This window comes from Tauraco erythrolophus, chromosome 12 (genome assembly GCF_009769465.1).
Source record: "Tauraco erythrolophus isolate bTauEry1 chromosome 12, bTauEry1.pri, whole genome shotgun sequence".
NCBI lineage: Eukaryota > Metazoa > Chordata > Aves > Musophagiformes > Musophagidae > Tauraco > Tauraco erythrolophus.
The window spans coordinates 12551050-12564561 of NC_141476.1; the positions used below are offsets into that span (position 1 = coordinate 12551050).

Below are 13512 nucleotides of genomic sequence, written 5' to 3' on the forward strand. Positions count from 1 at the left end.
CAGAGATTCTGAAAAGCATCCCTAATTCCACAGAGTAATTAACCTCTTGTTTAGATCCCGTTGAACTCCTGGAAACAAAGTGTGCTTAAATGCCTTCCCGAGGAGAGGACACCCATTCCTCACTTGCCGGCTAGGAGGACGTCATCCTTTCCCTATCTCTCCACTCCCCAGTGTCCTCCACACCAGGCAAGACCCAAAATCCTAACCCGAAAAATGAATCCTAATGGAAGAAGCGGGTGGGTCACGGATGGGGGTGACTGCGCGGAAGCCTGAAGTGCTATCAACCAGCCAGATGGACTGCAAAAAAAGACAGGGAGGAGACAAGCACCACAGAAGTGTGAATCCGAATCCCCCACACCAGAAAGCAAGCTGGCTAAATGCCCTCAAACGTTAAAGCGGGCGAGCAGACCCTGAAAGCAAGACAGCTTCTTCCAAGCCAAAATTTTCTTCTTCCGTCTGTGAAGCCATGCTGCTCCTGAAAGCCAAGTCTCCCGACTGAGACCATGGCCCCATGGAGCTGCTGCCACCCACTCCTGTGCAGCCCACAATGCCTTCCGCGCACTCTCTGGACGATTTGCTCTGCTTTCCAGGCTTTCCTGGCAATTTTCAGGTCAAACATCCCCCACTGTCAGCTTGGGAGGAGGTGTTGGTCACCTCAGCTCTGTGTGGGGTCCGTACAGTGGGCAGGCACACCTCCAGCCATCCCACCCCTTTGGACAAGAGCTGCAAAGGCCGTGCAGTTCATGACACCGGTGCTGGCAGCCATGACACTCCTTGGGAAACACAGGCAGTGGATTTTGCTTCTGTCTCTTCCTCCTGCCTTGCAAATTGAAACTTACTGGGCAGAAATGAGTCCAAATGACTCAGATGCTTCTCTGAGCCCACCTCCGGTAGGTAAAGGCACCAATCTGGCACAGGCACCTCTCCCCTGGGAGCCACCAGGCTGCACCATGCAGCTGTGGCACTTCTCCGTCAGGAGCATCCTGCAGCATGCACCACCCCAAACTGCTTTGGAACGAAGGCAATCAAACCACACGGTGAAGAACTGGGCAAGAAGGAGCTGCCAGCTGTGCCAGATGCAGACAGAGGAGACCTGGTAGGAGGTTGGGTTGGCTGAGGGCCTCTGGCCAGGCAGGGGCTCACAAGATGTCCCCACAAAGCTGGGGACCAGTAAATCACCACAAGGGATGAAAGTCTGCAAGCCAACATCTGCTTCCTCCCACAGACTTCCTGTGCCCTGTGCAGACACAGTTTCAGCTCCCGGGTGCACACACAGCTCTGTGCCTGGCCAAGGTCCCTGCAGGCTGAGCTCTCTCTTTGGGACAGAGGCCACTCTGCTTCCATGCTCTGCAATGGGGCAATGGCTCCTGCAGCCCATTTCCAGCCCCAGGTGCTCCAGCAGTGGGGCCAGGCACAGGCACATTGCACAACAGCCCTCGGACAACCAGGCAGGTACCTGATGTAACCGGCCTTCTGCCGGAACAAGAGTGGCTTGGCTGACACACAAGAAACCTCCCACATGGCTGTGATGGAGACAGAGCAGCCAACCCTGGCTACCAGCAACAACGAGACTTCAGCAAAGGGACTCTCACCACGGTGATGTCTCTTCACACACACATCCATCATGTTCCCCTTGAAGTACCAACACCGAGCCGTGCAGGCAATGGGCAACACTAGGGCCAGGGTCAGATCCACGTGGTGAAGCCCTGGTGAGAGTCACAATCAACACCAGGGACAACCTCAGCTTGGCTTCTTTCCTTCCCTGAACGCAGCAGCATTCGTGCCCACCCCAGCGTTCGTGCCCACCAAAGACAACAAACCTTTGCTTAAGCTACCTGCTTCCTGCAGCAGAGCCCTGCCAGCACTGCTCCGGTCCTGCTCCTCCCTGGGGCCTGCACTTTGTGCTGCTGCCCGCGTTCTCCTCCAGTGGGCACAGACCCACGAACAATGTTTCCAGCCGGCAGCTCAGGACGGGGAGCATTCCTGCTCCTCACAAACCGCGTGTCGCCAAGACAGACCCCTGGCAGCACAGCGCCCCCCGCACTGCTGCCCAGGGCAGGAGGCAGCAGCTCGGGATGCTCCTCCTGCCCAAAGGCTCCACAGCCCTGGGAGCGTGGCAGGGAACTGGGACTCATCTTCAATGGCCTTTAAATGTCACTCGCGCCACCGGAGGACCAGGGAGCAGGGATCGGTGCCGGTGTTAGGTTACAAACGAGCTTTCACAGTGTGAGTGATGGAAAACAAATTTGAAAAGGATTAAACGGGAGGGAAAACGGAGGAGCCGGCTCCACGCGGGTGAGGGCAGGTTGGTGCAGAGCCCAGCGGAGCAGCTGAGTGACACCGGCTCCCAGGGGGCTATTAACACCCTGGGTGGGTTTGCTCATGGACTTGGTGCTCCCTGCACAGGATTGCCACGCAGCGTGGGGCACACACGTAGGTCAGTGAGGGGCCATGAAACACCTCTCGGTTAGGGACAAGGAGCCGCAGAGGGCAGAGCTGCCTGCAGCAGAGAGCTTAAACAGCGGAGCGGCAGGGGGCAAGGACAGAGAGGCAGGGAGTGATGAGCCAGCAGGGCCAGGACGGAGGGTGGGCAGGGGGATGAGGCAGCTGCCAGACGGAGCCGGGGATGGACAGGGGCTGCAGGGGAGTGGGGGAAGCATTTGCAGGGTTGGCAGGCATGGCTGCACGTGGGGGAGCGTGCGCAGCGAGACACGGGGAAGATGTTAGCTCAATCCTGCTTGTGAAGCGGGATGGCTCGGCGTCAGGGGGGAGCAAGAGCAGGCAGAGGGGAGAGGGAGGCAAGGCTCCAGCACGTCCAGGCCAGCTGGCTCTGGCCCAGGCAACTTTCTTCAGCTTTCCAAAGCCAATTTCCTTGGAAGTGCTCCTAAAGCCTGGCAGCTTCCCTAGGGTGGCTCTGGCTTGATCCTATGCGGAACAACCCTGGGCAGCAGCCTCCTGGTGCAGGGGAGCAGGTGTCACAGCCCAGCGGGGAGGTGGGGGAGAGCCCACACTGCACCCCATGAGCATCAGAAACTCCCGTTACCTGCCCATGGGAGAGCAAACCCGGCTGTGCAATGAGCTGGGAAGCTCCCAGGACAGGGAGGAACGAGCAGCCCTCAAACGAAGCCCGCGCCGAGCTGAGCCACGCACTCACCGAGGTGTTCTGGCACTGGATGCTGGTGCTGTTGAAGCGCAGGGCAGTGACACGGGTGGTGCTGCCGGGGATGTGGAAGATGCACTCGTAGTTGCGCTGGCCGGACTGCGGCTGGGGCAGGTTTTTGGCCGTCAGGGTGATGGGCTTCACCACGCCCACAGGGATGTAGATCTGGGTAGAGGGCAGGATCTGGGGGCAGTCCTGCAAGGGGAACAAGGGGCAGCCGATGAGACAGGAACACCACGCAGCCTCCCCCAGCACCCCTGCAACCCCTTCTTGGCTGGCAGGCTGGGCAATGCGCTGCAAAAAGACCACCCTGAGCACACGGTTGAGTAAATCTTTGTGTGCAGGCAACCTAAAGCAGCATCTCATGGCTGCTCTGACGGAAGCCCTGAAGACAGAAAAGGAGAGCAGAGGAATGTGGCAGCAGGGCAGTGGAGTGCCCTCAGCTTATTTCCACAGCTCAGGTTGATCCAGGCAGGAGAAGGGGAGTGGATTCAGCTATGGGACCTTCAACCTGGCATTGCAACAGCAGAACACATTTGGGCAAAATGAACAGTAATGAGACAGACTTTAATGCCATCATTGTAGTCAGTAGGTTTCAGAGTTAACACCCACTGGGGTTGTCCATTGTCAGGCTACCCTTCAGTCCTCTTGTTTCCCTTACAGCCTCCATCCCCCTTCCTTCACAAGTGGACAGAGAAGCCTTTTACCCCTTTGAGACTGCAATGTGCTTCTGCAGTGTTGCAGAGAACCTGTTGTGCAGCGAATTTTGCCACTGCTGCTTCTATCCACAGCCAGCTCGAGGCAGCGTCACCCCAAGCAGCCCAGCTGCAGGCTGCCCAGAAGACAGTGGCTCCAGCAAGGGGATGTCGGTGAGTCCAAGCCTGGGAGGAAGGCATGGGCAGAGGCTCGGCACTACTGTGCTGGCCCCCCAGGCACCCAGGGTAGTAACCATCAGGAGGGCAAAGCATTTGACTTTTAATAGCCGCTAGCTTCCAGCTGCTCCAGAGGAGCCGATGAGCCTTGTGTGCAAAGCACAGGGGAGCAGGAGGGAGCAAAAATAAATGAGCTCAGGCAGCAAAACAGTTCTGCGGCCCCGGCGGGTGCCACTTCGGCAACAACAGCCTGATGCAATCCCACACCGGCCTTGCTGAGCCGGGCGGAGGTCTTGCACCCACAGCAGTGACTCCTGGAAGCATCGGCTTGAAATAACGTCAAGGGGGAATAACGTGTGCTGAAACGAGCTGCTCCAAAACCAGAAACGGCAGCAGCAGCGCTGGGGGTGGACGCAGCCGCCCCGCTGCTCTTGCACGGCTGCTGACTGCCACAGCTGCAGGGACAGCTCTGGCCCCAAGGCCATGGGCAGCCATGCGTGGCCAACGCTGCCCAGCTGCCTCCTGCCACCCCGCAGCGGGACAGGCCGGAACCCACGCAGCACCGGGCTGTATCGCAGCCCGTAGGATTAACCTAACTTTCAAATCATGCAAAGAAATGAAAAAGAAATTGTTTCATTTAGCAAATACTGACAGTAACCCCCAACTCATTTTACTCTTTAATTCCTGCTCTTCGCAAGCCTGTATTCCCCAAAAGCACAAATTTTAAGAGGAGAAACTATTTATCCCCAACACGTGCTAAACGAAAGTGGAGAGGAACAGCAGTGTCAGTCCCAGCCCAGCGATGATTACAGGGCTGGGACAGTCTGGGGACCCTCAGCACTGCTTTGCCACCTCCCTGCTCCATATCACGGCTGACCCTCTGCAAAGTGGGGCTGAAGTTGCTCCCTCCTTCAGAATCAGCTTGGAGCTCACAGTGGGGACACTCCACTGCCACTTATAAAGAGTGGCCCCGTCACTGCAAGGCACTCGGTACCCACCACCTTCAGGCTCAGAAGTGCTGACAGAAGGAGATGTCCTCGTCTGCTTGATCCCGCTCTGCATCACAGGTTGACCCCACGAGTGGCACGTGCCTTCTCCGCAGGGCATGCACTCAGTTGGCGAGAATTAGCTTCCAGCTCGCTCCTCAACACGTGCACCTCTTTATTTTGCCATAATTATTGCTGCCGGCCCGGCCGGGGCAGTGGGTAAATCCATGTCGTCCCAGCTGGGCTCACCACAGATGCTCGCAAGACCAGTGCCCGGGGAGTGCGGCGAGCACGTGCGCCCCTCTCCCTGCGCAGGCAGGCAGGCTCGTTTTGCTGAGTCGTGGTTTGGGCCGAGTCCCCAGCGATATCACATGCTCCGCATCTGCCGGCAGAAGTGCCTCATCCAGCAAAAATGTCAGCCTGCGCCCAAGCAGGAAGCACCTGGTGCTGGTGGGCGCGCGGGGTGCCCGGAGGGGTGGGGGCACCGGGACAGATCATTTCCCCTACAACAATTCCAACCGCTGACAAAACTCACCCCAACACTGCCCGGCACTTAACATCCCTTGGGAACGCTCTGCACAGCCCACGGAGCTCCCCGTCCTGCCGAAAACAGTCCTCCCGCAGCAGAGCCCCACCTCCCAGAAGCAGGGAGCTACAAATGGATGGGACAAGCAGAAAAGCAAGGCCCCAACACACACATTCCCAAACATCCACAACTCGGATTCTCTCCATTAAAACCGTTTTTCTAGTTGGATGAGAACATGACAAGGGGATCCGGGTTTGTTTCAAGAGGTAAGAGCTTTAGAGCAAAGCTGCAAATGCCACGGTCTGGGTTTCTCCAGCAGCTCCCAGCTCCAGCTGTAAGGCTGTGGCATCAGTAGAGACAAGGATGAAGGCAGTCTGGGGCTGGGCTTGATCCTGGCTTTTGGGGTGTCCCTCCAAGTCCTCAGCCATTCCCACTGGTGGGGGAATGAAGAACAAACACAAGCTGAACCTGCTTAGGCTAAACCGACATGCTTGGTTCCCACAGGCCAGGAGCCTTTCGCCCTCTGCAGCAGCTGGGACCATGGCAGGAGGGCAGCTTTTTGGGACAGGAGACCCCAGCACCCATCATTGATCACCCCACGGCCACCACTCGACACCACAAGCCTGTGCTGCTTCATCATCCCTTCCCCAGCCCTGCACCCCAGAGCAAGTCACAGCAGAGGGTGATCTCCAGAGCCCAGGGTTCAGGCACACCTACATGAGTGGTCGCTCCTACCCACACCCCTGTTCCTGTCCTGCCACTCTCCAGAAATCCACACAAACATTCCTGGCATGCCCCGGGCAGAGCATCATGGGTCAACTCTTGGCATTTTCCTGCCAACAGCTGCTTTCATAGAATCACAGAATATTAGAATGGTTTGGGTTGGAAGGGACCTCAAAGATCATCTAGTTCCAACCCCCCCTGACATGGGCAGGGACACCTTCCACTAGACCAGGTTACTCAAAGCCTCATCTGACCTGGCCTTGAACACTGCCAGGGATGGGGCATCCACATCTCTGGGCAACCTGTTCCAGTTCCTCACCACCCTCAGAGTAAAAAATTTCTTCCTTACATCTAATCTAAATCTCCCCTCTTTCAGTTTAAAGCCATTGTCCCTTGTCCTATCACTACACACCCTTGTAAAAAGTCTCTCTCCAGCTTTCCTGTAGGCCCCCTTCAGGTGTTGGAAGACTGCTAAAAGATCACTCCGGAGTCTTCTCTTCTCCAGGCTGAACAGCCCCTTTCCCACCCCTGGAGAGAAAAGAAAGCCACTGCCTGTGCTGCGAGTGCCGGGAGGGGTACCAGCAGAGATAGAGTTAAGCGCTGCTGTTAACCCTCCTCCCTCCCTCTCCTGACCAGCACCCACCACACTCTGACCAACGCAGACAGGCCAAATCCTGCTTAAAATAACCCTCCCAGTTAGATGTCCTCCCACAGAGAGGACGGGGCTGGACGTCTACCATTAACTTGTCCAGCGGTGCCAGAGTCCTCCCACCCACCACACGATCCTGCTGGGGACAGGGACGGCTGGGGATGGAGACGGGATGTCTCATCCCAGCCTGGACACAGCCCACAGCCGCAGCTGGTCTGAGGGTGTCTCGCCATCCCCATGCCGGGAACTGCTAAGGTCACACCAATGTGCAAACAGGCTGAGCCAGACGCTCCAAACCTCAAGGAAGGCACTGCTCCAGGTCCCAGGGCGGCCAAAAGGTCCACGGGGGAACAGCCTGCCTGTGCCTGGGAGTGACACGAGTTCCCAAGCAGCTGGCCCGTGGGACAGCGGCAAGCGCCCCAGAGACACCACCAGATGCTTTTGGGTTCGCCTGGCAGGGAAGGAAGAAGAGCCCAGCAGCCTCCCCATGCCCTCGGCGAGGGGAACGGGCAGACGAGAGCCACCATGCTCCAGTGGTCTGGATTTGCAGAAGCAATGCCGGGGCTGGCTGGAAGTGCAACCTCAAGAGTAGGTTTCTGGGATGCCTGGGACAGGCCGATCCCTCGCTGGATTTCTTTAGGGCACAAGCTGGGAGAAAACAGCTTTCTCTCATCTTTTCCCATCACCGAATCCTCCCTCTTGTAAGGCCACCAGGCTGAGCTCATTCTCGCCCCTCAACCACTCCGGCACCCATAAGCATGGTGCAACCCCTTTGCACTTGGATGATACCTCCAGGGAGGTGAGGGACGTTGCCAGAGGCTGGAGTTTGGCTATCTGGTGGAAGGGGCAGTGAAAAGCACCATCCGAGAGGCGCGGAGCGCTGGCGGCAGGGCTGTGGCACAGCCCAGGCAGCCGCACACTCGCCGGCGGCGCGGGGGGCAGGAGGGGCTGTTTGACAAGCGGAGTCTCGTTGCCGGCGCTCGCCTGTTGCCGTGCAGAAATGACAAGCGCCAACCCCGTCTGCACACGTGTGGGAGCGACGGTTGGGCTTTTCCAGTTCTCCTCATGCACTTGGCTGAGGGACGGCTTCATTCAGCTCCACGCTTGGAGTAAGGATCATGACAAGAGCCCAGCACAGCCCCGTGCAGGGACACCAGCATCTTCCGCATGTCCATGGAGTCCTCGAACCGGGGAGCACCCAAGTATGAGACCCAAGCACCTCTCTTTGCAGGCTGCAAAGCCCAAATGTTTCCCCATAGACACAGCAGCTCCCCTGGGAGAGGCAGCAGGACCAGAGGCTCCAGCTTTCTACAGGGAAACCTTGGCTGGCTGCCAGGGGCCCACCTGAGCTCCACAGAGCAGCTCAGTGGGCACCTGGCATCCAGCCAAGGTCAACTCACCCCAAGGAAGCAGGGAAGCTACACGGGGCTCAGACCCAGTGCCTGGGAAGATGCTACTCCATGGATCCTATCGCTGGCACAAGAGCAATGGTGCTGCTGGTGGCTGGGCAATGGTAGGGTAATGGCCCAGCTCTCCCATCCTCTCCTGGAGCGCTTGAGCTCCTTGAGTGATGACAGAGGCAGAGAGGTAGGCAAAAAAATTCAGGGCATCTTTGCTGCAGAGGGAGCCGTCTAACTCCACGTGTGCTCCCAGCCCAGCACGGAAGCAGGGGGACATGGGGAATACAACAGCACTGATCTGGAAGGAGACCCGGGAGCCCACAGGTCCTCACTGAGGATGAGGGCAGACCTCAGAAGACACAAATTACAGAGGATGAAGATTCACTGCTCCTCCCGAGCAGGCAGATGCTGAGGCAGACTTCCTCTCGGTGTCAACCAGGATGGCAAAGACCTTGAGGGACATCTCGGCTGCTTGCCTTCACACATGGTCTGTGAAGCAGAGACAAGCCTTTTTGTTTCACCTCTGCTCCAAGGGAGCAGTCCTGGCCGAGGAGGCTTATGCGACCAGAGCTCTGCTGGAGCTCAAAGACTAAACTTTATCTGAGATGATTGGGGCAAACGCTTTCTCCAGGCCAACACCCATTTCAGCAGTTCCTGTGAGGACAGCACATGGTTTTGCTCCCAGCAGCAACCATCAAGCAGCAGGAACCTTCCTGCTGGGCCTCTGCACAGGAGAGTGGAAAACCAGGTAAGCTCAACCAGAGGCCCCTTCCAGGACAGGGGAGAAACTCTCCTTCCCCAAAACTCTCTCTTCTGGACCCGAATCAGCATTTACTGCAGAGCCAGCAATTGCTGGCCGGACCTCCAGACTCAACCCAAGCAGCCAGATATGTCACCACAAGCTGAGGACATGGGGACCTCCTGCAAGCACCCTGCCAGTGACAGGTTTCCCTGGTGGGTGGCACGGATGCTGCGGAAGATGAACTCCCACAAAAGAACACATTCCTTAGCAAAGCATTTGAGACAAAGGCGGCGTGAGGTGCAGCGAAACGGTTTGTTTTACGGATTGCAACCTTCTCCTCTCTGAAAACAAGTTGTTTTGCAGTGACAGTTCAAGCTTGCTCCCTTCAAAAACATCAAAGGAAAACGCTTCGGCATCTCTGCCTTTGTTTTTCCTTTCATTCAGCCTAAAGTGCTCTTGGCTGCACCTGACTCCCCGAGCAGCACTCCTCAGCCAGGCACAGCCTTTCCCCACAGGCATGTGGTCCCAGCGCCGCTTCCCACTCCTGCCTCACTGCTTCCAGGCAGCCTCAGCAAGGCGGTGGGAAAGGTTTCCAAAGCAGTTTGTCCTCTTCTAAACCCTTCCCCACAGGGCACAGGGTCAGGACAGGAGAGGGGAGCTCGTTCGCGTCGCCTTACCTCGGAGAGCTTGACGCGTCCCTCCAGGAAGGAGCAGTCGGCGGCGTTGTGGGTGCAGATGTGCCGGTACTTACACCAGTGGCAGGGGAAGGAACCGTTCACGCAGGAGAGGCAGCTGCAGAGAGAGAGCAAAGTGGGCAGCATTAGGGCAACGGTGCAGCAGGATCCGCCGGGACGCTTCTCAGGATGCTTTATGGGACAGCATCCATAGGGGATCCTGTACCTCCGACCCCTCCGGCGCGGGGCAGGGCTGGGACGAGAGATGCCTGCACACTCCGGACCTGGGTTTTGCCCATAGCACGGCAAGGGGAAATGGCCCTTCGGGCAGCGCGGGGTCTGTGCCGCAGCCAGGCCAGCCACGCTCCCTCCTCCGCTCGGAGCTGACCCTGTCTGCCCCGCTCCCAGGGTGCGGCCGAGCTCCAGACTTTGGGAGCTTTATTTGGGTTCGCTGAAAGGCGATTTTAGCAAGAGGTGGCGGAACAAGGGCTCTGCATGGCAGGGGAACAGGGGAGAAGGGGCCAGATTAATGCACGCTCATTGAGAGGAAAATTATAACTGGCGAAAGGTTGGGTCGGATTAACATTTCGGGACTGTAGCGCCTTTCAGCCGCTCACAATAGGTTGTGTGTGACCCCCTCTCTCAGTCCCCCTGTCTCAGCCTTCCACAGCCACGCGTGCATGTGTGTGTGTGTACACGCTTCCACCACCTCCCTCCAGCCCGCCACGTTTCCGTCTCTCTCCGCAGCCTCCTCTCCAGGCTCTTTGTGCGGTGGGATCGCGCGTGCTCCCCTCTCCCCGGGGATGCACGCAGGCACCCGGGGATGCCAGGAAGCCCCGTGCTCTGCTCCGCATCCCTCTTACCGAAGAAACCAGTCCCAGGGACCTGATGCCTCTCGCCCACACGGGAGGGGACCTACAGAGTCCCCTCCTTGTGCGACCATTCGTACGAGCAGCACCCTAACAGCCGGTCCACTCGCTAACCCCTGCCAAAAGCACGCACTCCCAGCACCACGGGGCAGCCCTGTTTGCAAGCATGGGGGATCCCATGGAGCCCCCAGGGTCAAAGGGCGGCTTTCAGGGCTCTGGTCCTGAGCAGAAGGCAGGGACCAAGCCCTCCCCACCACGCTGTCCCAGGGCGGCGGCGAGGTCCCACGTTAGAGCACGGAGCCTCTGCTGGACAGGTGTCCCTATGGGCTGCCTTCCTGAGAAGGAGAGGGGAAAGATGCTGAGGTATAAGCTTGCAGGCAAGAAAAATAATCAACTTGGCTTTAAAAAGGAAAAAAAAGAAAAAAAAAGAAAAAAAAAGCAGCAGTACTGTTTTTCTCCCTAAAAGACTCGTACCTGCTCTCATTGATCGAAGCATGAACAGGATCGGGCACAAAGCAATTCTATTTAAACAAAGGCAGGATCTTCCCCCCAATGCAGCTCTGGCAGGAGGCAGGCAGCCCTGCCCAGCTCCAGCTCCTAAATCACACACTCCCTTCTCTGCCTCTACCCCCCGGGAAACAATGGGAAAAACACAGCATCACCATGCCAGGTGGCAGAAGGAAAATCTTCCTGGAGAGAGGGATCCTTGGGTGGCAGGAGCCACAGCAGCGGGCAGCGCAGGGTGCAGGCAGTGCAACGTACAGGCAGCACAGGGTGCAGGCAGTGCTAGGTACAAACACATACCTCGGGCTTCACAGGGCCACCGCTCCCTGCCTGCCCTGGGGTTTCACACACCATTACATATACAGTAAGAGCTTCCCAAATCCGTGTGCACACACTAAGGAAATATTTAATTAAGCTGCTTGCAAAGGGGGCTGGAAGTCATTTCCATGTTTCGCTCACATTTTCACTTCCAAATGAACAGCCCTTTTAGCTTTACCCACAAATATGCTAATTGAGATGCTCCTTATGCAAATATATGCAATTTTATTTCAGCTGCAGAGATTCAACTTAAAAGCAGAGCCGTAGCCTCCTATCTCTGGTTCCTTTGATGGAGGAAGGTGCATAGGGTGGGGGGAGCAAGGGACACAAACAAAGCGAAGGGACTGCTCCTGCCCTCCCGATAAGGGCTCAAGCAGCGACCAGTGCACAGGAAAATCCAAGATGTGGAGGCAGCGGGGCAGGGAAAGCATCAGTTAATCCTCATGGAAGTAGAGCAATCCATGTAGAGCAGAGAGGTCATTCAAGAAAGGAGCATGGTACAAGGAGTCGCAAGCCACATGCCAGGGCATAACCACCAACCTTCCCATGAAATCAGCCCTTTGCAAAGGCAACACATCAGGAGAGGTTTTCCAGCTACCAGGTCTTTTAGGGTTGGCAAACAGACTCCCCAGGCCCCTCTCCACCACCTCACAAGGCACCTCAAAGCAGGTGCAGCACCCGGCGCAGCCCTGCCCTGGGCACCCTGGCAGTTCTTCAGGATCAAAGCCAAATCTTGGCTATTTCAGGACTCTCCTCATCTGAGGGTCTCTCCATTGCCACTTAATTACTGTAGGTCCTAGCCCACCTCTTGGTCTCCACTTGCCAAAAGACACATACACACCTAAAGCATCTCAGGTTATCCTCCACGTACGCCCGAGGTGCAGGGATCCCCCACTTCTCCTTCAGCCCTCCCAGATGCTTCTAACTTAACCACACTGTTTCTAGAGCTCCATCCTCAGAGATGTTTTTCACACTCTCCCTTCTGCTGAGGTCCTCCATCTGCCACAAGGACATCGAACGCTGCCATGAGAGTGCTCACCACCACGTCTCACTCCACAGCATCTCTACTGCTTTTAAAGCCTGTTTGGGTCAGCACCTCCCAGCTGGCCAAAGACTCTGTAAAGTGACAAGCAGGTCAGTGCCCGGGTGCCAGTAACGCTGTGAAACCCCACTGCCAGCCCACCTTAGTCCTGCTGCCTTCGGCATGTCCCTTTGACCCCCCCTAGCTCCCTGCAAGGCTGCCCAAAACGCAGGGCAGGAGCCGAGGGAGGGGTTCCCGGCTGCAGGTCAGGCTGGGCGGCGCAGTCGGGGCCGTATCCTCGGTGTGTCCGTGTGTCACTGCTGTCTGTTGCCGGCGCGGGAGCAGGCTGCTCGGCAGCATGATGCCATCTGTGCCGTCTCTCTCCTTCCCACGGTCAGGCACTCTTCCCTCATCACTTCTTGCCTAAGAGGCTTTCATCACTCCTGATAATTAGAGGGAGGCTCTCCTTCATGTGTTGAAGTCCCCCCCCTCCTCGAAGCGTGCCGGGAGTGTGAGAAGCCCAGTCAGGCAGAAAACTGAGGCTGGGGGTGCCGCGCAGACATGGACCCACAGCTTGCTCCCCATCCACCTCCTTCCCAGCCCTGCCAGGGGCCAGGCGGAGAAGCCGCCCAGCCTGGGCAGGGGGAAGGGGGTCAAACCCGCCGGCAGTGCCCCCTTCCATCCCAAGGTCCTGGTGCAAGAGGAGCGGTGCCCAACCTCAGACCCATGTTTCAGGATCATCCAGTGCGAAGAGCTCCCCATCTCAAAACAAGTCCAGGCTCACTGCCTGCCTGCAACCTCCCCAGAAAAGCAAGCAGCCCTGCCCACTTTCGAGTGACCCAGGGGCAAAGCCGAAGCCTTCCCACAGCCTCCACGATTGTCCCCAACTTGCTACACAGTGGGGTCAAGACCTCCTGACACTGCTCCCCTCCACTTCCCAAACCGGCTGAGGCCGCACTAGGGAAACATCTGCCAAGGCTGCAGAAGAGCAGCGGTGCAGAGAGGGCGGCAGGACAGCGAAGGAGCATCTCAGAGCAGGGCGCATCGCCAGGGCAGGTGCAGGGCCAC

General features: G+C 57.6%; 1 protein-coding gene across 1 annotated transcript in view; it reads right to left on the bottom strand.

The window, feature by feature from the left end:
- The window catches only part of PLXNA1 (plexin A1), a 103480-nt gene that overhangs the window by 42826 nt on the left and 47142 nt on the right, over positions 1–13512 (bottom strand). The window contains 2 exon segments of the mRNA XM_086618773.1: positions 3155–3355; positions 9736–9850. Coding sequence (XP_086474899.1) covers positions 3155–3355; positions 9736–9850 — 316 coding nt within the window.